The sequence below is a fragment of the Culex pipiens genome, chromosome 1 (assembly GCF_016801865.2).
Source record: "Culex pipiens pallens isolate TS chromosome 1, TS_CPP_V2, whole genome shotgun sequence".
In the NCBI taxonomy this organism is placed as follows: domain Eukaryota; kingdom Metazoa; phylum Arthropoda; class Insecta; order Diptera; family Culicidae; genus Culex; species Culex pipiens.
The window spans coordinates 21,594,315-21,620,426 of NC_068937.1; the positions used below are offsets into that span (position 1 = coordinate 21,594,315).

General features: G+C 36.4%; 1 protein-coding gene across 2 annotated transcripts in view; it reads left to right on the forward strand.

Annotated features, from left to right (window-relative positions):
• The window catches only part of LOC120420223 (uncharacterized), a 204,988-nt gene that overhangs the window by 93,468 nt on the left and 85,408 nt on the right, over positions 1-26,112 (forward strand). For both annotated transcript variants that reach the window (XM_039583211.2, XM_039583212.2), the window contains exons 3-4: positions 17,716-18,053; positions 18,135-18,756. In XM_039583211.2, coding sequence (XP_039439145.1) covers positions 17,775-18,053; positions 18,135-18,756 — 901 coding nt within the window. In that variant the 5' untranslated portion in view covers positions 17,716-17,774. The remainder of the gene's footprint in view (positions 1-17,715; positions 18,054-18,134; positions 18,757-26,112) is intronic.

Consider the following 26,112-nt stretch of genomic DNA (forward strand, 5'->3'; position numbering starts at 1 on the left):
ATGTTCGGCCCTTTTGAGATGTTAGTCTCGGTGAAAAAAATTGAAAATATTTTTTTCGAAAAGATCGGAAAATTTCACGAATGTTTTATATTTTAACATTAAAAATCGGACCATTAGTTGCTGAGATATCGACATTGGAAAATGGTGTGTTGTTTGAGTGGGACTTAGAAAACATCAATTTTCCTGATTTTAAACCTTTGCATGGCAATATCTCAGCAACTAAGGGTCGTATCAACAAAGTTCAAAAGTGCAAAATATAGAGAATTTTCTCAGCTTTTCAAAAATATATTTTTTTAAAGTGGGCAAACATGTGCACGAATTAAAAAAAATTAAAACTTTGACTATATTCAAAAAAAAAAAAATGGATTTAACTTGAAAACGGTGCACTTTATCAAAATTTCACTAAAGTACTTTTTGATTGCAAATTTTATTTAACATCGAAAAATGAAGTTAAAACATTTTTGCGACCAATTTTTCGATTTTTTGAAAAATCAGTATTGATTCAAAAATTCATAACTCGGTCAATGATTTTTTGCACAACCTGGAAATTTTCGAAAAGTTGGCATTTGATGTCCTCTAAAACATATAAAAAAAAATAAAAAATTAAAATAGTGTTTTTTGCAAATCAAGTTTTAGTGACAAAAAGTTAAATAAAAAATCACCAAAAAATTTTTTACCCTGTATAATTTTTTTCCAGTGTAGTCCATACCCATACCTACAACTTTGCCGAAGACACCAAATCGATCAAAAAATTCCTTCAAAAGATTTTTGTATGGCCAGCTGCCAAATTTGTATGGAAAATTATATGGACAAACTAATGATGCAAAATGGCTTCTTTGGGCATACCGAAGGTACCAAAAAAGTTTCAGTCGGATTAAAAAATACAAAAAAAAATCGAATGACCGAAATCTGAGAGAATTGCTCAAAAGGCATAAAAGATTGCTTAAAATAGCCCAAATCTTTTTTGTTTTGAGTAAACGGTGGAAATGACCTTAGCTCCTCTAAACTAAAATAAATAATATCATCAAAAAAAAAAAAATTCGGTGTTGGTAACCTAACTTAAACAAAATAAAAAAAAACAAGTGACGGTGAAGATGCTCTAAGCTGTCAAATTTATCAATTCTTAGTCGGTGGAGATGACCAAAGCGTTTCAAAATGAAGAAAGAAAGAATAATTTCTTTCAAACTTCAACAAAAAACACCAATCAAGTTATTAGTAGATAAACTATTCGAATGAAATCGTTTCAAAAGTTCATCCACGTGGCACACTTTGATCGTCGCAGAAAAAAAAAATCAAGAAACGCTCCAACTCGTTGAAACTACTTTGGAAACTTTCCTTCCTCTGCAAACCGTAAACAGTGGAGAAAAGGGGAGCAAAAATAAAAACTTCCAGGAAAATCCACCGCCCACCACCTTCAACTGCAATCGGTTCCCAAGCGACTCAAAGCTCTGCACCGAGAATTTGACTTTTCACTTCTCGGTTTGTCCAACTTTTGCTACTCTGCCGCGGTAGTGGCGTTCACGCTTCTTAGCCGGGTGGAAGAAGCACTCTTCGAGTCGAGTCCAGATCCAAAGGGCCCAACGTGGAGCCGAAGTAGATTCCAGTGTGGAGATGATCAAAGAGTGCGGGTTTTTGCCTCTGGTCAAACCTGATGAACCGAATCGGGGACTCCATGAAAGATCAAAGGAGCAAAAAGAAAAAAAGAAGAGTTGGTTCGATAGGACCTTTTGAAAAGTCAGTGGCCGGAACTGTGCTTCCGACAGGAACATCGTGGTACGTGCAGCAGCAGTTCCTTTCCGAGTGGCTGGGCAATCGATGCACTTGGTGCAGCAGTAGGCCACAGTGAGCAGTGAGGGCCCCGGTGGAAATGATCTAAATGGTCCAAATGACGTCTGTTTTGAAAAACCCGGTAGAGATGCTCTTATCGGAGCAAATATGCCTGCTGTCATTTTAGAGCATCTCCTCGGTTGACAAAGTAGTCGGATCGATGTGTGTTTTGAAAACCCGGTAGAGATGCTCTAATGACAGCCAAAATGGAGCTACGTTTAGGTCATCTCCACCCAGACCCCTGTCATTAACCCAGTTCCGACAAAAAAAGTAATCAAGAAATAAGTTGTTCTAGGTGCCAAAAAACGACGCCAATTGCCGGCGATAACAGTTTGTAAGCCGTAATGACGACCGTCACGACACACAGACATAAATGTAAATTTCCACTTGGGGATTTTACGTGACGACACGACACATTCCGAAACGGGGAGGTCCCGCCGTAGGCCCAAAAACAAGCTAATTACGACAACCGTTTGTACAAAGTAACGGCGTCATTCCCTCTAGAGACAGGACGTGCCCCGTGCGACGAAATCTAGTGATGGATCTACTTGGTTGCCATGGCGAGAGCAAATTCCAGTAACGAGAAGGAGGAAGGAGGGGGGTCGCTTCTACATGACAACTCCATCACGCCCCACGGGGACTCCAAAATCCAGCAGAGAGATTCCAGCCGCTGGTGACGATGAAAAGGAAAGGTCTTGCCCTGGTGCTCATCCACATGAGCGGCGATTTGCGGTATTTACAGCATGCTCGGCTGAGGATGTTGAGATTTTTGAAATTTTAGTGTGCAAAGGGACTAAGCGGATAACCTGGCAGCACTGCAAAATTTTACTGTTTTGAAAGTTGTGTGCGGATTGGAGCTTAGTTGTTGACTTTTTTGACAGATGGTAGATTCAGACAGCTTTGTAAACATCGTTGTAATTTGATATGAAGAGAGTTGTGCATTTCTGACATCACTGCAAACTTTGTTTACTTATTTTGACAGGTACCTAAGGTTTTTGCAAAAAAAATGCCTGCCTTCAACAATTTTTGAGAAAAGGACCGCCTTTTAGCTGGGTGATGAATAGAGAGAATGCGTAACGTGATTTTCGAATGATCCCACTTTGTTACAATCTACAAGGAGGCTGTTCAAGCACAAGCATGACTTTTTTCTTATTGGTAAATGAGCTGTTTTTAAATCAGTAGTATGTGTTTTACTTTGTCTAGTTTTTGACCTTTTTTGTTAGAAAATTGTCGCGTTTCGATCGGTTAAAAGAGATTTTTCTTTTTTAAGGGTGACGAAGAACTGCAGCAAGAGCGCCATTCTTCGATATCGCAGATAAATTCCCTGGCTGATTTTGGAATCCTGCAGCTCTTCTTGGTCCAGGGAAAAAAACATCGCTAATTCTAGCGAAGCTAATTCAACAAGCAGAAAAGATTTAAACTAAACCAGGTTTTCAAACGGAATCACACAATTAAGACAGTTTCTGGATGGATATAACCTCATTGACTCTATAAACAACTTCCATTAATAATTATAAAAAAAACGATCTCGCTTTCAACTTTCTTAAGGTCTTTTAACTTCAATCCCAAGTCTAAAAGCCACAAATTTTTCGTTCTTGCAAAAAAAAAAAAAAACAATTTGTATTGATTGATAACAATACTCTCTAGAGTATCTAATTTCGGCAAACAGTAAATTGGTTCCACTTTGACAGTTCAAAATTGAGGCCGTTTTGCGAACCACTATTCAACACCCAGGTTAAGAAGATTAAAGTGCATTAAAAATTCAAAAAAAAAAAAAAAAACAAAAGAAATATAATAAAATGAACTTTAAAAACAAAAACACTAAAATATTCAAATAACAAAAAAAAATAAAAATTAACTATTTTAAGATACAAATTTAGTAAAATTCAAAATTTCAGTTCAAAAATTCAAAAAATTTAAAATCCAAAATTCAAGTATAGAAATTTTAAAGTTCTAGAATTCTGTAATTGTTGTAATTGTTCTTGATTTTGAAAATTTTGAACTATTGAATTTATTAATTTAAAAATGTGAAATTTAAAATTTTCCAGGCTTTAATTCATTGTTAACAAAGCTTTATAAGTTATTGTAGTTTTAAAATTTTGTTTATCGAGATGTTTGTAATTTTAAGTTTCAAAATTTTATGATTTTTTTTATATATTCTAGAATATTATACTATTTGTATTATTAAATTTCAAACTTCATGCATCTAAAAATGTCTTATTTTTTTGATGACTGAATTTCTCAAAAAAAATATCATTTCTAGAATCTAAATTTAAAATTTTTTAGATTTTTTAGTTCATTAAAATTTATTTTTCAATATTAGCATTTTAGAATTTTAAAGTTTTACGATTGAGTCCGAAATCTCAAATAAACGAAAATTTTTATTTTTATAATCCTAAATTTTTAAATTAAAAGTTTTAAAATAGGGATTTCAGATTTTTTATGTATGGCACTTGGATTTTTTAAATTTAAATGTTTTTATTTTTTTATTTTTATAATATTTCACGTTTTTATAATTATTCCTAAATTTTGAAATTTTTAAGTTTTTAGTTCTTGAGAATTTCCAAATTTTGGATTCATGAAATTTAAAATTCAGAAGTATGTTGAAAGTGCAAATTTCGAATGATTTATTTTTTATCAATGATGTTTGAATATCAAAAATTTTGAATTTATATTTTTTATTTTCAAATTTTCAGTCGCATAATTTTGAAATCTGAAAATTTATTTAAATTATTTTTTTTATTTAACATTATTGAATTCTCAAATAATTGTACTTTTAAATTTCAAAGCTTCAAATCTTATAACTAAAAAAACAGAGCAATAAAGTAGGTTTGCATGGATTGTTTTTTTCTATTTTCCATTTTTTTTAATTTGGAGGAGTTTAATCTCAGCATTACTCTGTGGTTTAATTGGTTTAGTTCCATTAATTTTAAGTCAAGTTTTTTAATTTAGGAATTGAAAATATTAAATTTCTTTTTAAATTAAAATTTTGAGAATTTTGATTTTTTGATTTTTTTTCTTTCTTTGTAGCTGAATTTTTTTATTAAATTTTTGTGTATTTTGTGAATTTTGTGAATTTTGTTTTTGAAAATTTGAGTTTTTTTCGTTTACATTTTAAAAATTAACGGTTTTTAAATTCTTGAAATTGAAATTTTTTGAAATAACAAATTGAATTAAAAAAAATGGAAACTGAAAAATTTATATTTTTTTCAAATTTTGAATTTGTAGATTCATGATTAGTAAAATATATAAATTTAAAACTTTTAGAATTTTTTTTCAGAAATTTTGAAATTCAAAAATGCAAAATTTTGTACTGCTTTGTATTGTTTTTTTTTATTGTAATTTTGTATAATTTTTGAATTTCTTAATTTCTGAATTTTTGAATTCAAAGTATGGCCTTTGCATTTAATTTTTAAAGTTTATGTTGCCCTTTTTCAAAATCGGCCCAAACAATCAAGGGTGCAAAAAACTAGAAACATAGTTTTAAGAATAAATAGTAGAATTATAATCAAAATAGAAGGCGACTAAACACAATTTTTCGACAATCCTTGAATATTCAGAAATCTCATTATTACAAAATAACTGGACTGGTGTAAAATGTATTTTAAAACACTTTCTTTTTTATTTGTTGCTCGAAACGCTCGTTTTTTGCGAAATTATTTCGCAACATATTCAAAATCTGAAGTTTTCATTTTTTTTTGAATTTGTGAATTATCGAATTCTTTAATAAATTGTACTTTGAATTTTAAAACTTTTATAAATAAAAAAACTGAGAAACAAATAATGTTTGTTCCTTCCATACTAAGTTTTAAACATATTTTTCTAACGATTTGTTTTGGATTTCTGGCTGTACTGAAAGTTCTGTTTATTCTTTTAATGTTCCGTGTTCTACAAGGGGCGCGACACTCTTCAAGTGTTGCGAATTATTTTTTGCTTGATTTTTAGAACGTTTATTTTTCTGCACTTCTGGCAGCACTGCAAACTTTGTTTACCTTTTTTTGACAGATGAGGTTTGAACGAGGGGCGCGACACTCTAAAAATTTCTATCTCACCTAACAGTTTTAAAGATAGGCCCTTTTGGCTTCCTTTCAAAATTCCACCCAAGGAAGAGCATTCCGACACGGTTTCAGCCTCGCAGGCAGGGGGGGTGAATATCGCGTAATAAACACTGATTAATTCAATCGTCTTTTGACGGGTAAAAACATCCCCTTCGCAAAGTGAGCCATTTATATACCGGCGGCAACGACGATGAGCAAAAGGAGCTCCGGGCAACCCTGCTGCGGGGGCGTACGTGCGATGTTTGTGGTGGCGTGAATATGTTTACATATGTGTGTGTCGTCATTCGCCCTTTTACAAGAGAGCTTATTACGGATTGTTGTGTAATCCGGCCGGCTCAGTGAGCCATGATTTTGTGGAATCCGATGCAGGATCATCTCGCGGAGATAATCGCAGTAGCCGCAGAAGCCGCAAGGCGGCTTTTTTCCAACTGTCAAAGCACCCCCACCTCGCATCTTCACCGGGGCAAATCTCAGCGCCAGCGTTATCTTTTTGCGTGAATCCGATAGTTTCACGGCCTACGGCCGTAAGCACCCATGTTCCTGAGGTAGAAACTGTCATAAAGTTGTTTGCGGTTTGCAATGGCAGACGACACGTGACGGTTTTCCAAGATGGCGGCGCTAATGGACTGATGACTGGAACCCGCGGCATGACCTGCTTTCAACGCAGCTTGACAAATGAGTGTGCTGGGGCCGCCTACTGCGATGCTCTTTTTCATCAGGAGGAAAATCAAGCCTCTGTTATCACGGAATCGTGAGGTCGGAGCCACTTTCTTCGTACAGTGTCGTATGTGAACCCACGTGGGCAGGTTGGTTTATTATGGTGCTGAAGTGAATTGCTCGGGCTTCCTCGAGGAGTGACATCGTTTAAATTCATGAGAAAATTTGATTTCATTTGGAAACATTATAAATTAGATTTTAAATTGTATCTTTGAAGTTTTTCTTAGCTGTTCCCTGTTGGGTAAATTGACATTTGTCAAAAAAAGATACGCTTACTCAAAACTCCACAATTTTGACAATGCTGAAAATTTTGACATTTTTGACAATTTTGATAATTTTGTCGATTTTGACAATTTTGACAATTTTGACAATTTTGACAATTTTTACAGTTTTGACAATTTTGACAATTTTGACAATTTTGACAATTTTGACAATTTTGACAATTTTGACAATTTTGACAATTTTGACAATTTTGACAATTTTGACAATTTTGACAATTTTGACAATTTTGACAATTTTGACAATTTTGACAATTTTGACAATTTTGACAATTTTGACAATTTTGACAATTTTGACAATGTTGACAATTTTGACAATGTTGACAATTTTGACAATTTTGACAATTTTGACAATTTTGACAATTTTGACAATTTTGACAATTTTGACAATTTTGACAATTTTGACAATTTTGACAATTTTTACAGTTTTGACAATTTTGACAATTTTGACAATTTTGACAATTTTGACAATTTTGACAATTTTGACAATTTTGACAATTTTGACAATTTTGACAATTTTGACAATTTTGACAATTTTGACAATTTTGACAATTTTGACAATTTTGACAATTTTGACAATTTTGACAATTTTGACAATTTTGACAATTTTGACAATTTTGACAATTTTGACAATTTTGACAATTTTGACAATTTTGACAATTTTGACAATTTTGACAATTTTGAGAATTTTGAGAATTTTGAGAATTTTGAGAATTTTGAGAATTTTGACAATTTTGACAATTTTGACAATTTTGACAATTTTGACAATTTTGACAATTTTGACAATTTTGACAATTTTGACAATTTTGACAATTTTGACAATTTTGACAATTTTGACAATTTTGACAATTTTGACAATTTTGACAATTTTGACAATTTTGACAATTTTGACAATTTTGACAATTTTGACAATTTTGACAATTTTGATAATTTTGACAATTTTGACAATTTTGACAATTTTGACAATTTTGACAATTTTGACAATTTTGACAATTTTCACAATTTTCACAATTTTCACAATTTTCACAATTTTCACAATTTTGACAATTTTGACAATTTTGACAATTTTGACAATTTTGACAATTTTGACAATTTTGACAATTTTGACAATTTTGACAATTTTGACAATTTTGACAATTTTGACAATTTTGACAATTTTGACAATTTTGACAATTTTGACAATTTTGACAATTTTGACAATTTTGACATTTTTGATAATTTTGACAATTTTGTTAATTGGAAACACTATGGTAAGCTAAGGTCATCTCTACCGCCGACTTTTATTTGGCTTTATTTTTGACAGATTAGGGCATCTCCACCGCCAAACTTTTATTATGTACAATATGTTTTCTGTGGAGTTGGAGATGACCTAAGCTGCAAATTGTACCTCATCATAAAAACGTCATCAGTTTGATGGAGTCGTGCTCCAAAACAAGTGACCGCGCTTTATCACCCAATTCCCGCGTGATGAATTATTACAAAAGCCGCCGTCCTTAATTACAATATTAAATCGCATTTACTGCTCTTCATCCCACCGGGGCCGGGAACGACCCAGAATAGAGTGGAGGCAAAAAACCTAGCTCCACACTACCATTAATTAGTGCCAGGCTGGGCAGAGCCTCCTACAGATAATATTCCGCCCTTTTTCCGAACCCGGGCGGACCAGTGTTGCCATCGCATCACACTCAATTACGACAAAGGGACGCTCTGAGGGACAGGACGGAGAGTAGCAAAAAAGAACCGACCGGCCAGACACTAACAAGACGTGTCTATCGTAATGCAATTAATTATCACTCGACCAGAGATGGGTCGAGAGCAGAAGGCAACCGGCAGTTAGATCGGTAGGACGAACCACATCAACGATGGCCAGTGATGGCCAGACTTAATCCTGTTCATTTTGGCCCCCCGGGGACATAGACAAGTGGGAGAGGTTCTTTAAGAACAGGATGTGGTGAAATTTGACACAGTTAGGGCATCACTACCGTTGCCAAAACAGTTCGAACGTTGTCTTTTTTGAAAACCCGGTAGAGATGCTCTAATCTTTGCCAATTTTGTCATCTGTCATTCTAGAGCATCTCAACCGTTGCTAAAATAGTTCTCTCGAGGATTAAAAAAAAACCGATAAAGATGCCCTAATCGCAGCTAATTTAGTCATCTGTCATTTAAAAATTTAGCTACGCTAAGATCATCTCCACCCAAACTCCGCAACGTCTGCTTTTCTCTGCCCTGAACAAAAATGCGAAGACAAACTTGCGAAATAAAAACAATTTAGTTGCTGGTTTGTGCTCTCTCCCTCTGGGTGAACGGCTCCGGCAAGTGAGTGTTTGCAGATAACAGCTAATTAGTGGAACGAGCCAAACTTGTTCGTTCTGCCAGCCTCAGCCTCGTACATAGTAGGCTTTGGGCGAACTAATGACAGAACAGAGGCAGCCAGCGGTTTGACAGCGGTCGTAAGTTGACGTCAAGTTGCACCGAGCCGGGTTTGTTTGCGAAGCAGAGAGTAACATTGAAGACTGAGGTTAGGTTTCTGTAGGTTATGGCAACACTGAATTATTTAAAATACAAAAATAATTATTTTTTTAGGTTTTTAAAGAATCTTTTAGATACCCCTTAGCAACTTTTTTCTGATTTGGCAACACAGTTATTGAATTGACAATTCTTGAACTGTCAAATTGTTAAAAATCATACAAAATATAAACACAGTGTTGCCAAACCGTTAAAACGATTCAAAATTACAAAAATTACAAAAATTACAAAAAATACAAAAATTACAAAAATTACAAAAATTACAAAAATTACAAAAATTACAAAAATTACAAAAATTACAAAATTACAAAAATTACAAAAATTACAAAAATTACAAAAATTACAAAAATTACAAAAATTACAAAAATTACAAAAATTACAAAAATTACAAAAATTACAAAAATTACAAAAATTACAAAAATTACAAAAATTACAAAAATTACAAAAATTACAAAAATTACAAAAATTACAAAAATTACAAAAATTACAAAAATTACAAAAATTACAAAAATTACAAAAATTACAAAAATTACAAAAATTACAAAAATTACAAAAATTACAAAAATTACAAAAATTACAAAAATTACAAAAATTACAAAAATTACAAAAATTACAAAAATTACAAAAATTACAAAAATTACAAAAATTACAAAAATAACAAAAATTACAAAAATTACAAAAATTACAAAAATTACAAAAATTACAAAAATTACAAAAATTACAAAAATTACAAAAATTACAAAAATTACAAAAATTACAAAAATTACAAAAATTACAAAAATTACAAAAATTACAAAAATTACAAAAATTACAAAAATTACAAAAATTACAAAAATTACAAAAATTACAAAAATTACAAAAATTACAAAAATTACAAAAATTACAAAAATTACAAAAATTACAAAAATTACAAAAATTACAAAAATTACAAAAATTACAAAAATTACAAAAATTACAAAAATTACAAAAATTACAAAAATTACAAAAATTACAAAAATTACAAAAAATACAAAAATTACAAAAAATACAAAAAATACAAAAATTTCAAAAATTACAAAAATTACAAAAATTACAAAAAAATACAAAAATTACAAAAATTTCAAAAATTACAAAAATTACAAAAATTACAAAAATTACAAAAATTACAAAAATTACAAAAATTACAAAAATTACAAAAATTACAAAAATTACAAAAAAACTAAAATTACAAAAATTACAAAAAATACAAAAATTACAAAAATTACAAAAATTACAACAAAAATAATAAAAATTACAAAAATTAAAAAAAAAATAAAAAATTACAAAAGTTACAAAAATTACTAAAAATCCAAAAATACAAAAATTACAAAAATCACAAAAATTACAAAATTACAAAAAACTACAAAAATTACAAATGTTTCCAAACCAAAACTTATCATTTAATAAAACTGAAAAAGCCAGATTTTCAAAAACCAAAACAACTTCTTCAAAGGGCCCATTCCAAAATGACGCCACGTGCTCACCAAACTTTCCAACGTTAACCTTTCGCCGTCAGCTCATCTCAAGCTAAACTGGCAGCAGCAGCAGTGTTTATTGCGTGGCACTAAACTTCCTGTTTCCATAACAAGAGTTCGTTTAGTTCAAGTATCATCATCTTTGCACACTGACGACGTCAGTTCCGCCACACTAGACTCTATCTGCCGGCGGAAGAACAAAACGACCCGCTGTCGACGTTTGAAGAGAGGGCGAGACGGTGGAGATTTGTGTCAAAATATTTTGAAAATATACTTTTGGAAGCTTGGTTTGAAGTTTGATGCAATTTGCAACCTACCTTTACCTTTTTTGACAGTAATTTTTTTCTAGATTTGACATTTCACCGACCGTGTTGCCATCCCCCAAAATCTTTCGCTGTCATCGCCCATCAAACCCAACGCTTATGCTGCTGCCGTCTGGTTGGTTTTGCTTTGATAACGATGGTGCCAAGTGGGTTTCCCGGTGCAAACTGAACCTGTTTTTTCAAGGGCACTTGTCTCTGTCTGCGAACAAGTTCCAACCTCCGGGGATGGGTCCTTTTTGCTTCATGAGGGTTTTTTTAGGAAGCTTTGAGTTCCCCATTGGAAACTTTTTTTTGCTGATTTGGCAACACAGTTGTTGAATTGACAATTCTTGAACTGTCAAAATGACGAAAATAGTGCATAATGTAAATACAGTGTTGCCAAACTGTTAAATCGAGTCAATTTTGAACATTTAAGAGAACTGTTCGTGTCATGCTGTGTCTTGAACACTGCATCATGCCAGTAGGCTATGCAAAGTGGGTGCTACTACTGCTGTCACATGGTGTCGAGTTGTTCCGGGGTGTTTGCAGTGGGTGCTGCCGGCATGCTGCACACACATGTTGTGTTTGCCTACCTCTAAGCTCTATCCATATTATATCGCATGTATTAACATATTTTGTGCCGTTGACAGGTCCCGTCAGGAGTAGCTCCAGGCCAATATCCACACTGTTGCTACTCGGAAACTGCAACTACTGTTCACTTTGTACAGAGGAAATTTGCAGCACAAAATTGAAGCGATGAAGTGGAATTTTCCAAATGCATGTGAAAAGGTTTTTTTGTGACAGCTGCGAACAAAGCATGCCATGAAGGTCGAACGATTCAAAACAAAAAAAAGCTTGTTTGATGCAAATTGCAACACGCTGCAGCTGTCAAATTGCTTTCACGCTGAATGAGATTAACTTTGATTCAACCGTATAACTTTTTTACCCTCAAAACTTTGATGTTAATTAAACTCCGTTCCGCTTGAGCAATCAAATGAACCACAAACTTTGACTTGCCATTTTTCACGGTAGAGGGATTAATGTCCCCGGACGGCTAATGGACTGTTGCGCCCAGACGGAGCTTGAAAAACATACTTTTATTGGCTCAAATAAGCAAATCTAATTTTCGAAATGGCTTTCCCAGTAGCCGCTCGGTCAGACCATAAAAATATATGACTGCCGCAGGGCGGCGCCACCATCATCACATCAAAGCCAACCCCCGCAAATCTGATTTTAATCCACAATAATAAAGAGATTACAAAACGCCGGACCTTTTTTTCCCACCCTCTGGGTTAAAAAAGACCCGCCTCTATCTAATCTCGCTGGAGCGTGCAAGCAAACGTCAAAATTGCGCTCGCACAAACGCTCAAACAACTTTGCGCAACTTTTCGATGAAATCGAAGCCGGAAAGCCCCGCAATTTCACGATAATGTAATTTAATATCTGTTTTTCAGGCAAATTTCACGTTACAGCTAACCTCACTACGCTTCACTTTCCGGGGTAAAAACTTTCCAAATTCACAAACTCTCGAAAGAGCCGAGGCAAAAAAAAAGCGTCTGAAAGGTAAAATTGACTGTAATTTGAAAACTTTTCCCCGTGCTCCCCCTTCTCATTCCCTTCTATCCGGTGGAATTTTCACCTAATCCAACGCGAACGGATTTCGCCATTCCGAAAATTCACGCGAAAACGAGTTGATGGTGTTTTTGCAAGCCGGAGGAAAGGGTTTGGATCTAGCTCAAATCTCTCTCGGAAATTGTCAACTTCCATCATGTAAAGCTAGAAAGCTATTAGAGCAAGCGACCGTGACGAACGGCGGACAGAATGATTAAACTGGCAACACTTGTCATATGTCACGTGCTGGGAGGAATGGACTGGTTGGGTCCCGTTTTGTTAGCGTCAAGCATTTGCCCGAACATTTTGAAGTAAATTTAGTGGAAATTTTGTGATATTTATGTCCACTACCAGGGCTCTTTACCCTACGGTACGACATTGAATTCTAGTGTCCGACGAGTGATCGAATCAGAGGTCCTTCACCCTAATGTCCACATAGTGAGAATGTCCGATACTTTGTCCTAATGTCCTACACTCTAATACTGTAGATAAGACACCATACACCATAGCCCTTATTCGAATATCCAAACCTTTTTCGATGTCCAATTCTAGGATTCTAGGAATTCTAATGTTGAACAAATAATTCTAAAGTCGAGTTTTCTTATCGATTTGATGTCTTCGGCAAAGTTGTAGGTTTTTATGATCAGAATCTAAAGTGAAAATATAAACACTAAAAAATTACCCAGTTTTCCGTTGCATTTTTTCACAAAAAAAATAACATTGTATCAAATAATCAACCGAAGATCTCCGCCGTCATACATGTGCTAGGGCGTCCAATTTTCCCGGGTTTTGAATTTCTCGGGTAACGGGAAAAATATTCATTCTAACTGGCGCTGCACCAGCATGTTGGTGGTGTTGGTGGCCACCTTCTTTATTTGCCTTCGCTCCTCGCTCGGATTTCTTCTGCCTTCGATTGGAATGGGTATTCAAAATTCAAACGTCAAAAGATTTAGCGCGTTTGTTTTTTGATGGTGCTTGCTAATTATTTACATTTTTCGGGATTATTTTTCAAGTGAGTGACTAAATAATGGTCAAAAGAACATGTTGCCGGTAGTTGGAAGCAATTTTATATCTTAAGCGCTTTGAAAACCCTTTAGGTCTATCCACGACCGTTTCCAATGACCGTGAGAAGATGCCAGAAAATCCAGCTACGAGCTAAATCCACAATAACCTCTCATCTTGCGTGTGGATGTGTGTGCCACCAAAATGATGAGAAATGGTCTCGCAAAATAGAAATTATGATCAAAAGTGCATTAAATTTGATCTTTTTGGCCAGTAAATGGCATAAATTTGCGTGCTTTCTCGAGGCGGTGCTGTTGCTAGTGAGTTTACAGCCTAATAGTATTTTTGGAGCTTTAATCGAGCATCAAACTCTCCATATGACGAAGATAGGTGTTTGATTAGAAAGGGTATATTTCCCCTATATGTAAATGTAATACCAAGTCTTTTTAAAATATACAAAAATAGAAAATATAATATTTAAATTTATAGGTATTTTGTGGATCTGTAAACTATTTTTTTTAAACAATTTTCCCCAAGAAGCAAAATTTATACTGTTGCCATCGATTTTTGAATTTCTAGAACATTTTTTTTCAGTTTCGGGAATTCCCGGGAAAAATCCCGGGATTCGGGAATTGCCAGTTTTGGAAAAATCCCCGGGAATTTTCGGTATGAACGCACTGCTGATGTGACACATGTGAGTAATTCGTTGTGATTTCGAACAACGATTTGTTTGCATTTTTTTGATTTGGATGAAATTTTGTGTGTGTACTTTTTTATGGCCAAAGAAGTAACTTTGTTCATCCAAACAAGTCTCCATACAATTTTGTCAGCTGTCTATACAAAAATCTGTATCTTGAGAACGATTCTGATCGATTTAATGTCTATGGCGAAGTTGAAGAATTCTTTGGAATCTATACAAAAATTAATTGCGCAAAATTACTTCTTAAAATTCTAATTTTTGGATGATTAAGAAGAAAAAAAAGCAATTCTTTGAGCAGGTTGACACAGGTTCGTCAAAATAAATTTGGTATTGTACGTTTCTTTAAAAAGTACACGCCGCGCGGTATTTCTGACTGTGCCGTAGACATTGTTGCCAGCGATTTATGCACTTTTGGTGCAATAAAAAACATACCTGGCAACAATGCCAGGCGATTCGAAGAAGAAGATCAACAAAAACAAAATGCACAGTATGGGATTTGACAGCGAGCATTTGCCGAAAGTGCGGCGCGTCGTTTCGAGGCTGGTATGCCGCGTGTCTTTTTCGGGAATACGCGCAATAGTGTTGCCATTTTTTCAAAAAAAAAAAAACATATTTTTTGAAAATGTTGAAAAAAGTTTGCTATCAAAATATGATTTTTAAAAATGTTTGTACAGAGCACCGTTTTTATTGGCAGTGCTGCCAATTTATTGAAAAAAATAATTTTCAAAAAACATTGAAAAGAGTAAAAAAAAATTTTTGACTGTAATTCTTGATGTAAAATCAAATTTTCAATCGAAAAGTGATTTACCAGAATTTCAATATCGTACAACGTTTTCAAGTTATAGCCGCCCATTTTTTTTCTTGTAGAAGTCATGACCATGCTTGATCATCTCTGAAAACATTATTCGCGAATGTATCAGACAAAAAAAACCTTTAAATCTACTTCAGCAAGTTTTAGCCTCCAAAAGAAAAGTTGGCAGGAAAAATAAGATTTTTTCTACATCACCAAAATTAAAATTTTATTATATATAGCATATATACGTTCGATTTAGAAATGTTCAAATTAGCCCTTACATTTGATGTGGCCGAAAAAAAATTGTTTTGGGCGAACCAATTCGAAAAAAATTAACACATTTATATAAACAATATTTATATTTTTTCTGTCAAATTTTTTTCTGTGTCAACGTGGGTTATGGATGGTCCCTTTAGTATTTTTCAAAAAAGAAAATTTGAATATTGTGATAAGTTTGATACTGCAAATTAGGAAAAAAAATGTTCGAAAAAAAATGTCTTTGAGACAATTTTAGTAATTTAAAAAAACTTTAAAATATTGCATACTGCAAATTATTTTCGAAAAAATACGGAAATTTGTGAAAATTTTAGTACAACCAGAAAAAATAAAATAATGTCTAAACACGAACGAACGGACATGACACCAGGAACAAATTTTCTTCAAATTTCTGAATTCTAGGTAATTAATCTATTTTTTTCCTAAAATTGCCGAAAAGTTGATAAAAATTGTATTTTTATTTTAAATTCATACACCCATTTTAAAAAGTTCCCATTAATTTGCAGCATGAGCTGGCTTTGTTTACGTTTGAAACAACGTGGCGCGATGATTTTGACATATAATAAGGCTTTCTAGTCCGAAATTTGCCAACACATTCAAAGCATGTTTACATGGCAGCTGGACGTTTGTTTGCGTCAGATTTTCTATCTCTTTCTAGCAAAAGTTTGTTGTCAGGCGACTTCTAGCTGTTTTTTTTTGACTTACCACCCGATATGTCGGCCAACATACTTCGCAGGGCTGTGACAGCTCGAGCTCGATCTTTATTTGCATTAGGACACTGTGACGAGACGTTCGTCATTTTTGGGTTAAATTAGATTTTTAACACAGGGCTTAGAAAGCTGGTCTCTCATGCTCATGCTCATGCTCATTTTTAACACAGGGCTTAGAAAGCCTTATTCATTTAGGTCGATTTTAGAATGGTTTAAAAAATGAGCCATTCAAAAAACGTGGCCATTATCGGCGATAAGATTATCGCCGATAGAATTATTGAAATTACGATAAGGATAGATTATCATTATCGTTAGACTATAATAATATCGACAATAATTTAATTGATTAACAACCTTTTTTTTACATAAATTCTAATTCGCATGGAGATGGTGATCGTAGAGGGTTGCAGACTGGATTTCGTCATGTATATGTGATGATCCAAACCTATTGTGAAACTCGATCAAATTGACCGTTTGACCAAATTTTATTGAATTTAAAGAAAAGAACCTTGTTTTTTTTAATATTAATGAGGTAGAAACATTTTCAAGAGACTCGACATCTGTAGGCGAGTGGCTCGAAATACTCCTGGAGTTTTTTTTTTGAAAAGGTCCAATAAACCAAATTTTTAGTTTTTGCTTTTTGGGCGTTTTCAATACCCCTGACGACTCAAGCAGATTTGAAAAACACCCAAAAAGCAAAAACTGGAAATTTGGTTTATTGGACCTTTTCAAAAAAAAAAAAAAAACTCCAGACTTGTCAAAATTGAGTACCCCGATTGCAGAGACATGATCCCTGATTGGTTGAGATATACTCAACCCCCGGTGGTTGGTCACTTTTTCGTTTGACACATTTTTAGTTTGTACCCCGTTGGTTGGTCAAAGTCCATCTAAAAAGTGACGAACTGTCACTTTTTACACGGCACTCACGAACACTGTCAAAACAAACGTTTGGTAGTGTGTGTGAACTCCGTGTAAAAGGGGTGTCAAACTAAAAAGTGACCCCGTTCGTTTGACAACAGTTGGTGTCAAACCATCCGGGTTTGTGAATAGTGACATCTACCGATAAGAGTAATAAAATTACGCTTTCTTTCCCTCGATGGTTCCACTCGATATTGACAACCAGAGAGTCGACTGAAGGCTTGAATAAAATTCATTTAATCGCTTCATCCCAAAATGTTTACTTTCCATGTCCCGACGGACAAACAGCCAGTCAAACATCTCCAATAAAACTCCACTCGGCCCCGCACAGCCCATGTCCAGTTCACGCCCTCGGAGGGGTCAAAGCACGCCATGTTTATGCAAATTTCAAAAACACCACTCCGACCGGGTTCGCGCAGCCTGCTGCGATAATCCTCCCAAGTCATTACAACAACAATAATAGTCCGTCTCTCCCCTCTCTCTCTTTGTTATTTTCCCCAACAGCCACAGCTGCAGTGAATGAACCCGGGTTTTCGTGGCCACCGGTGGTGCTCGGGTAGGCGATGACCATCATGGATGGCGCTCGACAGCAGCAACAGCCGAACCAACAGCAAAAGCGCGGATCTCTTTCGGTGGCCAATGGCGGAGGAGGAGGAGCACGGTCGGCGACTGCGTCGCCACTTCCGGCCGCCGTTTATGGGCCGTCCACTTCCGGAGGTGTGGCTAGTGGCGGTGGAGGACAGTTCCCGGCGTCGTTCCCGGATAGTTTTAAGGACTTTTTCGCCATGCTCAACGAGGAGGATGACCACGTGGACGTGTTCTCCAACATACTGGAAGATAAGGTGGGTAGCTGTCAAAATGGTCAACCCCATAAGAAATTGTTACATTTTTGACAGCGATTTGTTTACAACAACTCTTTTCAGGACATCCCCCGCAGCACAAAGTGTCGCTACAGTCGGACAACGGCGAACGCCGGCGGCAGCACGGGTTACGGCCCGGCGCCACCCCACTCGGCCACCGGTTCGTACTCCGGCGGTGGCCGGAGTGGCTCCTTCAGCCTGTCCGCATCGAACGCCGGCGCCGGCAACAACAACTTCAACTTTGGCCGGTCCAGCTCGTTCCGGTTGCACCGGAACAAACCTCCGTCGTCGCTGTACACGGACCACCACCAGCAAAACAGCAGCCAGCAGCTGCTGATCAACAACATCCGGAACCAGCTCGGTGGTTCCGGGTTGATTCCGACGTCGGCGGCCTCGGCAGCCGCCGGAGACAGTGGCGAAGAGGACCGCACCATGAAGAACCTGAGCCTGATCAAGAGTGCCATCGTGGACCGGTCGCCGTCGTCGTCGGCGTTGGCCAGTTTGTCGGTGACCGGGTTCGCGGGGCCCGGATCGATAAACCGGTCCAAGAGCAATACGAAAATTGACGACCGGTCGCCGTCGTCGTTTGAGATGAAGAGTTTTGAGTTTGGTGGAGGAGGAGGAGCGGTGACGGGGACCGGAAGTGCCGGCCCGACGGCCGGAAGTAGAAGCTACAAGATAAGTGGTAAGTACAGGCCTGCTTTTGCGAGATTGATTGCATTGTTCGCGGGAGCATTGTAATCGTAGTAGGCGGGGCTCAAAGTTATAAAATTTAAAGAGTTGAAAACGTCAAGTTTGTTTATATTTTCAATTTATTCCTGAGAAACACAAAATGGCACCAACCTTTGAAGTTTTCAAAACTCTGCACAATTTGGGACGAAAGTGCTCTCGCACATTTTTTGTTCATCATCAAAAATAACGAGTTTTACACTCCACGTGAAGAAGTTTGAAGGAGGTGCGCGCCACCAGCTGTGCTAACAAGCGCGAGCAAATTTGGCTTGCTCTGCTGAATTCCGGGAAAATACGGCGTAGATTCCGGCGGTGGTGGTGTCGTCTGACAAAAGTCACCGTCGCCACCAAGTGACGTTGTGTGTGGGATGAAAAGTGGTTTTAGATAGGGGAGGAAGGTCGAGATTTTGGTGTTATTTTCGTTTCTGTTTTACCTACATATTTTTTTTTGACATAGGACTATGTCTTTACTTACTATATTGGGGGGCCAGTTCAGAAATTCGATCCAAAGCGTCACTTTTAAGCGTTGAAAAAGGGGACATTTTGAACGCTTATATCTTTTTTCCCTGTGAATCAATCCAGATGGTTGGACCACCAATCGAAAGAGGAAGACTTCAGCTATTGTTTAACTACATAGATAGTCTGACTAAACATAGTTAAAGCACTTAAAACATGCAATCAAAATGAGTAATTTTTCAGTACAAATCGGACAGATGACCAATCAGAGCGAGCGTATGCATTCGAGACCGCGCCCCTTTTGTGCCGTTCTCCGGCTGTGCCGCTATTTAAGCAGAAAATTTCGCAAAAGCAAGTCACTTTGGAACGAGCACTCGAACTGTGCACGTCGGGCCGGCGCGGAGCAGCAGCAGCAGCGGCCAATAGAAGAAGAGGACCAGCAACCAGAAGGAAGAACCACCGGCAGCAGAAGGAGGAAATTCGAGCGAAGCGGACGGCGTGGAAGTCGCTATGATGCGGTGGTTCTCATGAAAAATGGCCAATTCGACAGTGGTGGCCAAAACCAGGAGTGGCCGATGTCCTCAAAGAAGGTTCCCCCGGGGCCTGGGGGGACATTTACAGAAACATACGAGTTGTGGCAATATGGGTATCAAAATTCATGGTTTTTGATACTGAACATAATAATGGCCATTTCAACAGTAGTGGCCAAAACCTGGAGTGGCCGGTGCCCTCAAAGAAGGTTCCCCCGGGGCCTGGGGGGACATTTACAGAAACATACGAGTTGTGGCAATATGGGTATCAAAATTCATGGTTTTTTATACTGAACATAATAATGGCCATTTTGACAGTAGTGGCCACAACCTGGAGTGGCCGGTGCCCTCAAAGAAGGTTCCCCCGGGGCCTGGGGGGACATTTACAGAAACATACGAGTTGTGGCAATATGGGTATCAAAATTCATGGTTTTTGATACTGAACATAATAATGGCCATTTTAACAGTAGTGGCCACAACCTGGAGTGGCCGGTGCCCTCAAAGAAGGTTCCCCCGGGGCCTGGGGGGACATTTACAGAAACATACGAGTTGTGGCAATATGGGTATCAAAATTCATGGTTTTTGATACTGAACATAATAATGGCCATTTCAACAGTAGTGGCCACAACCTGGAGTGGCCGGTGCCCTCAAAGAAGGTTCCCCCGGGGCCTGGGGGGACATTTACAGAAACATACGAGTTGTGGCAATATGGGTATCAAAATTCATGGTTTTTTATACTGAACATAATAATGGCCATTTTGACAGTAGTGGCCACAACCTGGAGTGGCCGGTGCCCTCAAAGAAGGTTCCCCCGGGGCCTGGGGGGACATTTACAGAAACATACGAGTTGTGGCAATATGGGTATCAAAATTCATGGTTTTTGATACTGAACATAATAATGGCCATTTCGACAGTAGTGGCCACAACCTGGAGTGGCCGGTGCCCTCAAAGAAGGTTCCCCCGGGGCCTGGGGGGACATTTACAGAAACATACGAGTTGTGGCAATATGGGTATCAAAATTCATGGTTTTTTATACTGAACATAATAATGGCCATTTCGACAGTAGTGGCCACAACCTGGAGTGGCCGGTGCCCTCAAAGAAGGTTCCCCCGGGGCCTGGGGGGACATTTACAGAAACATACGAGTTGTGGCAATATGGGTATCAAAATTCATGGTTTTTTATACTGAACATAATAATGGCCATTTCGACAGTAGTGGCCACAACCTGGAGTGGCCGGTGCCCTCAAAGAAGGTTCCCCCGGGGCCTGGGGGGACATTTACAGAAACATACGAGTTGTGGCAATATGGGTATCAAAATTCATGGTTTTTTATACTGAACATAATAATGGCCATTTCGACAGTAGTGGCCACAACCTGGAGTGGCCGGTGCCCTCAAAGAAGATTCCCCCGGGGCCTGGGGGGACATTTACAGAACCATACGAGTTGTGGCAATATGGGTATCAAAATTCATGGTTTTTGATACTGAACATAATAATGGCCATTTCGACAGTAGTGGCCACAACCTGGAGTGGCCGGTGCCCTCAAAGAAGGTTCCCCCGGGGCCTGGGGGGACATTTACAGAAACATACGAGTTGTGGCAATATGGGTATCAAAATTCATGGTTTTTTATACTGAACATAATAATGGCCATTTCGACAGTAGTGGCCACAACCTGGAGTGGCCGGTGCCCTCAAAGAAGGTTCCCCCGGGGCCTGGGGGGACATTTACAGAAACATACGAGTTGTGGCAATATGGGTATCAAAATTCATGGTTTTTGATACTGAACATAATGGCCATTTCGACAGTAGTGGCCACAACCTGGAGTGGCCGGTGCCCTCAAAGAAGGTTCCCCCGGGGCCTGGGGGGACATTTACAGAAACATACGAGTTGTGGCAATATGGGTATCAAAATTCATGGTTTTTTATACTGAACATAATGGCCATTTCGACAGTAGTGGCCACAACCTGGAGTGGCCGGTGCCCTCAAAGAAGGTTCCCCCGGGGCCTGGGGGGACATTTACAGAACCATACGAGTTGTGGCAATATGGGTATCAAAATTCATGGTTTTTGATACTGAACATAATGGCCATTTCGACAGTAGTGGCCACAACCTGGAGTGGCCGGTGCCCTTAAAGCAGGTTCCCCCGGGGCCTGGGGGGACATTTACAGAACCATACGAGTTGTGGCATATTGATATCAAAATTCATGGTTTTTGATACTGTACATGAAAATTGACATTCCGACAGTAGTGGCCACAACCTTGAGTGACCGGTGATCTCAAAGCAGGTTTCCCCGGGGCCCGGAGGGTCTTTAACAGAACCATACGAGTTGTGGCAATATGGATATCAAAATTCATGGTTTTTGATACTGAACATGAAAATTGACATTTCGACCGTAGTGGCCACAACCTGGAGTTGCCGGTGCCCTCATAGAAGGTTCACCTTGGGAGAACATTTATGACAATTTTGCCGACAAATCTATGAAACAAAATAAAATAATCTTATTTCAGATTTCACTAGCAATCCAAAAACACATTCAAATTGTTTGGTCCTATGTCTTTCGGTTATGTCTCTGACATACCATCTTGAACTTTTTTTTTAATAAGCGAATTTAACTCCTTGAGGCACGACGTTCCGGACATCCTACTCCGTATTCTGCCAACCGGTTCCAGCACAACTCAATCACACTCACACTACCGCGGCAAACGTTCACTCTCAACTGTCTACAACGTAAACATGAAACACGCGTCTCTTTTCAATCGCTGTCAAATCAATGCACGCTTCTATAAAATCAAGTCTTTTTTGGGTTATTATAACCCAGGTCCGTTAACCATGCTTATTCCGAAGAACAATGGCATAAAGTGTGAGAAGGATAAACTCATTGTTTACATTTGTTTATAGGTCCTTATTAAAAAAAAGTCTACATTTGTACTTTGAATTTTAAGTGATTTTTCTGGATTTTTTTTCTAGATCGAGATTTGAGTAAGACATTTTAATACGTTTTTTTTTCAGGTTATAACCACATTTCGATGAATGAGGCTTTCTAGTCAGAAATTTACCAACACATGCAAAGTATGTTTACATGACAGCTGGACGTTTGTTTGCATCAGGTTTCCTATCTCTTTCTAGCAAAAGTTTTTTGTCAGGCGACTTCTAGCTAGTTTTTTTGACTGACTGCCCGATATGTCAGCCAACATACTTCGCAGGGCTGTGACAGCTACAGCTCGATCATTGTTTGCATCAGGACACTGTGACGAGGAGTTCGTCATTTTTGAGTTAAATTATATTTTTTTCACTGGGCCTAGAAAGCCTTATTGTGGTCAAAAATTTAAAAAAATATTTAAAAAATCTAAAAAGTATATTTTTTAGACAGCTGGGAAAAATTCCATTGGACATGTCAAGGAAACATTGAAGATTGGAATTTTTGTTTATGAGATAAACCCTGGCAAAAGCAATAAATTTGATGTTTTTTTTTCAGTGTCAACAGAATTCAATTTCCACATGCTAATAGCTCAGAAACTTATGATCCAATTTTCAATGCCTAAACATAAATCATTCGTCAAATTGTGTGAAATATTTTATAATTTTAAAATCAAGACTTACGTTCTAAAAGAGCTTAGTTGATTTTTTTGCAAGTAAATGACTTCCATCTCGCTCTTCAAAATTTCCCCAAAAAATAAGGGGGCGAAAAAAAAAACATTGACTAAGATTATTCATTTAAATGTTTAACGCATACTTGCATTTTAAGTCAAATGAGCAACTCTCTACGAAATCGGCCGATTTCAACCATTTTTATTTTTTGTATTTTTTTATTTGACTTAAACTTTGTGGGGGCCTTCCCTATGACCAAATAAGCTATTTTGCGTCATTGGTTCACCCATACAAGTCTCCATACAATTTTGGCTGCTGTCCATACAAAAATGGTATGTAAATATTGAATCAGCTGTAACTTTTGAGTGTATTTTCTGATCAATTTGGTGTCTTCGGCAAAGTTGTAGGTATTGTTGAGGACTTCTGAGAAAAAAATAGGTACACAGGAAAAAAAATTTGCAGATTTTTTTATCAACTTTTTTTTCACTAAAACTCAATTTCCCAAAATACGTATCTTTTTTATTTTCGAGATTTTTTTATATGTTTAAGGGGACAAAAATCCACAACTTTTGAGCCATAGAGAAACATGGTCAAAAAATCTGCCGCCGAGTTATGAATTTTTGAAAAAAAAACAGTGATTTTTGGAAAAAATCGAAGTTTCATGCAAAAACAAGTTTGACATTATTTTTTTAATGCAAAATTGAATTTGCAATCGAAAAGTACTCTACAGATTTTTTGATAAAGGGCTCCGTTTTCAAGATATAGCCACCGAAAGTTTGATTTTAGCGAAATATTTGCAGTTTTTCAATTTTTAAAAATAGTGACCATAAGTGACCATTTCTAAAAATATTTGTTTTGAGAAGTTCAGAAAATTTGCTATAAAATTGTCTAAGAGACATTGAAGATTGGACCTCGGGTTGCTGAGATAGAGCCGCTTTAAGAAAAAGAAACACGAAAATTGAAGTTTTCTAAATCTCACCAAAATAACCCACCATTTTCTAATGACCATATCTCAGCAAATAATGGTCCGATTTTCAATTTTAATACATGCCAAATGCGTGAAATTTTGCGATCTTTTCGAAAAAAATATTTTGAGTTTTTTTAAATCAAGACTAGCATTTAAAATGGGCGTAATATTCAATGTTTGGCCCTTTTAAAATGTTAGTCTTGATTCAAAAATATTTAAAATATGTTTTTTGAAAAGATTGGAAAATTTCACGAATGTTTCATGTATTAACATTGATAACACAGTTCAACAAAAAATCAAATGTTTCTTGTCTCTGAGACGAGTATATGTGTTCCTAGTAGAATTTTGCCTGCTGAATCCGAATCTGGGTCCAGAATTGCTCCAAATGGTCTCAATTTTGAGATACACCCGTTTGAAAAGTTAGTTTAGGTCAAAATTAGCTACTATGTCGACTATTTTACAAAAGAACTATTGAATAAACAACTAAACCAATACTTGTATCTTATAGTTCACGTTTTCCCCTTTCTGAAACACCCCTGGTTTTAAAAATTACGCATATTTATAGCCATTTTAAAATTATATTTTCAGTTGGTTCTCATTTAAGTTTTTCCAACTAGCATGCAAGTCATATTATACTGGGATATCAATAAAAAAATCAAAAATGCTTTGCAGAACGTTGAATAAGTTTGTCTCGGTAATCTAATTGATCATATTTCATGTAATTTTGTCTGCTGAATCCATTCCTATCATTAGATTTTTTCAAAAAGGTCAACTTTTTGAGTAAAAATTGAATTTTCGATGATTTTTTCAAAATAAAATCTATTTTATGCTAAATATGACTCAGAGATGACTAAATGTCGATGTCTCGTCAGTCTAATTGATCATTTTTAATGTATTTTTGTCTGCTGAATCCATTCCTATCATTAGATTTTTTCAAAAAGGTCAGGTTTTTGAGTAAAAATTGAATTTTCGATTATTTTTCAAAATAAAATCTATTTTTTGCTAAAGTATTACTTAGAGATGACTAAATGTCGATGTCTCGTCAGTCTTATTGATCATTTTTAATGTTTTTTTGTCTGCTGAATCCATTCTCATCATTCGATTTTTTTCAAAAAGGTCAGGTTGAAGATTAAATATAGAGTTTTCGATGATTTTTGCAAAATGAAGTCTATTTTATTCGCTTGAAATCGGCCGATATCGACCATTTTTATTTGTTGTATTTTTTAATTTGGCTCAAACTTTGTGGGGGCCTTTCCTATGACCAAAGAAGCTATTTTGTGCCATTGGTTCACCCATACAAGTCTCCATACAATTTTGACAGCTATCCATACAAAAATGGTACGTAAAAATTCAAACAGCTGGAACTTTTGAGTGAATTTTCTGATCAATTTGGCGTCTTCGGCAAAGTTGTAGGTATTGTTGAGGACTATTGAGAAAAAAAAGTACACGGAAAAAAAATTGCCAAATTCTTTATTAACATTTTTTTACAATAACTCAAATTCCCAAAACACGTATTTTTTTATTTTCGAGAATTTTTGATAAGTTTTAGAGGACAAAAAACCCCATTTTTTGAGCCATAGAGAAGTATGGTCAAAAAATCTGCCGCCGAGTTATGAATTTTTGAAAAGGCAGTGATTTTTGGAAAAAATCGAAATTTCATACAAAACAAAATTTGACCTAATTTTTTTATGTTAAATTGCAGTCGAAAAGTACAGTTTTTGATAAACGGCTCCGTTTTCAAGATGTAGCCACCCAAACATTCAATATTAC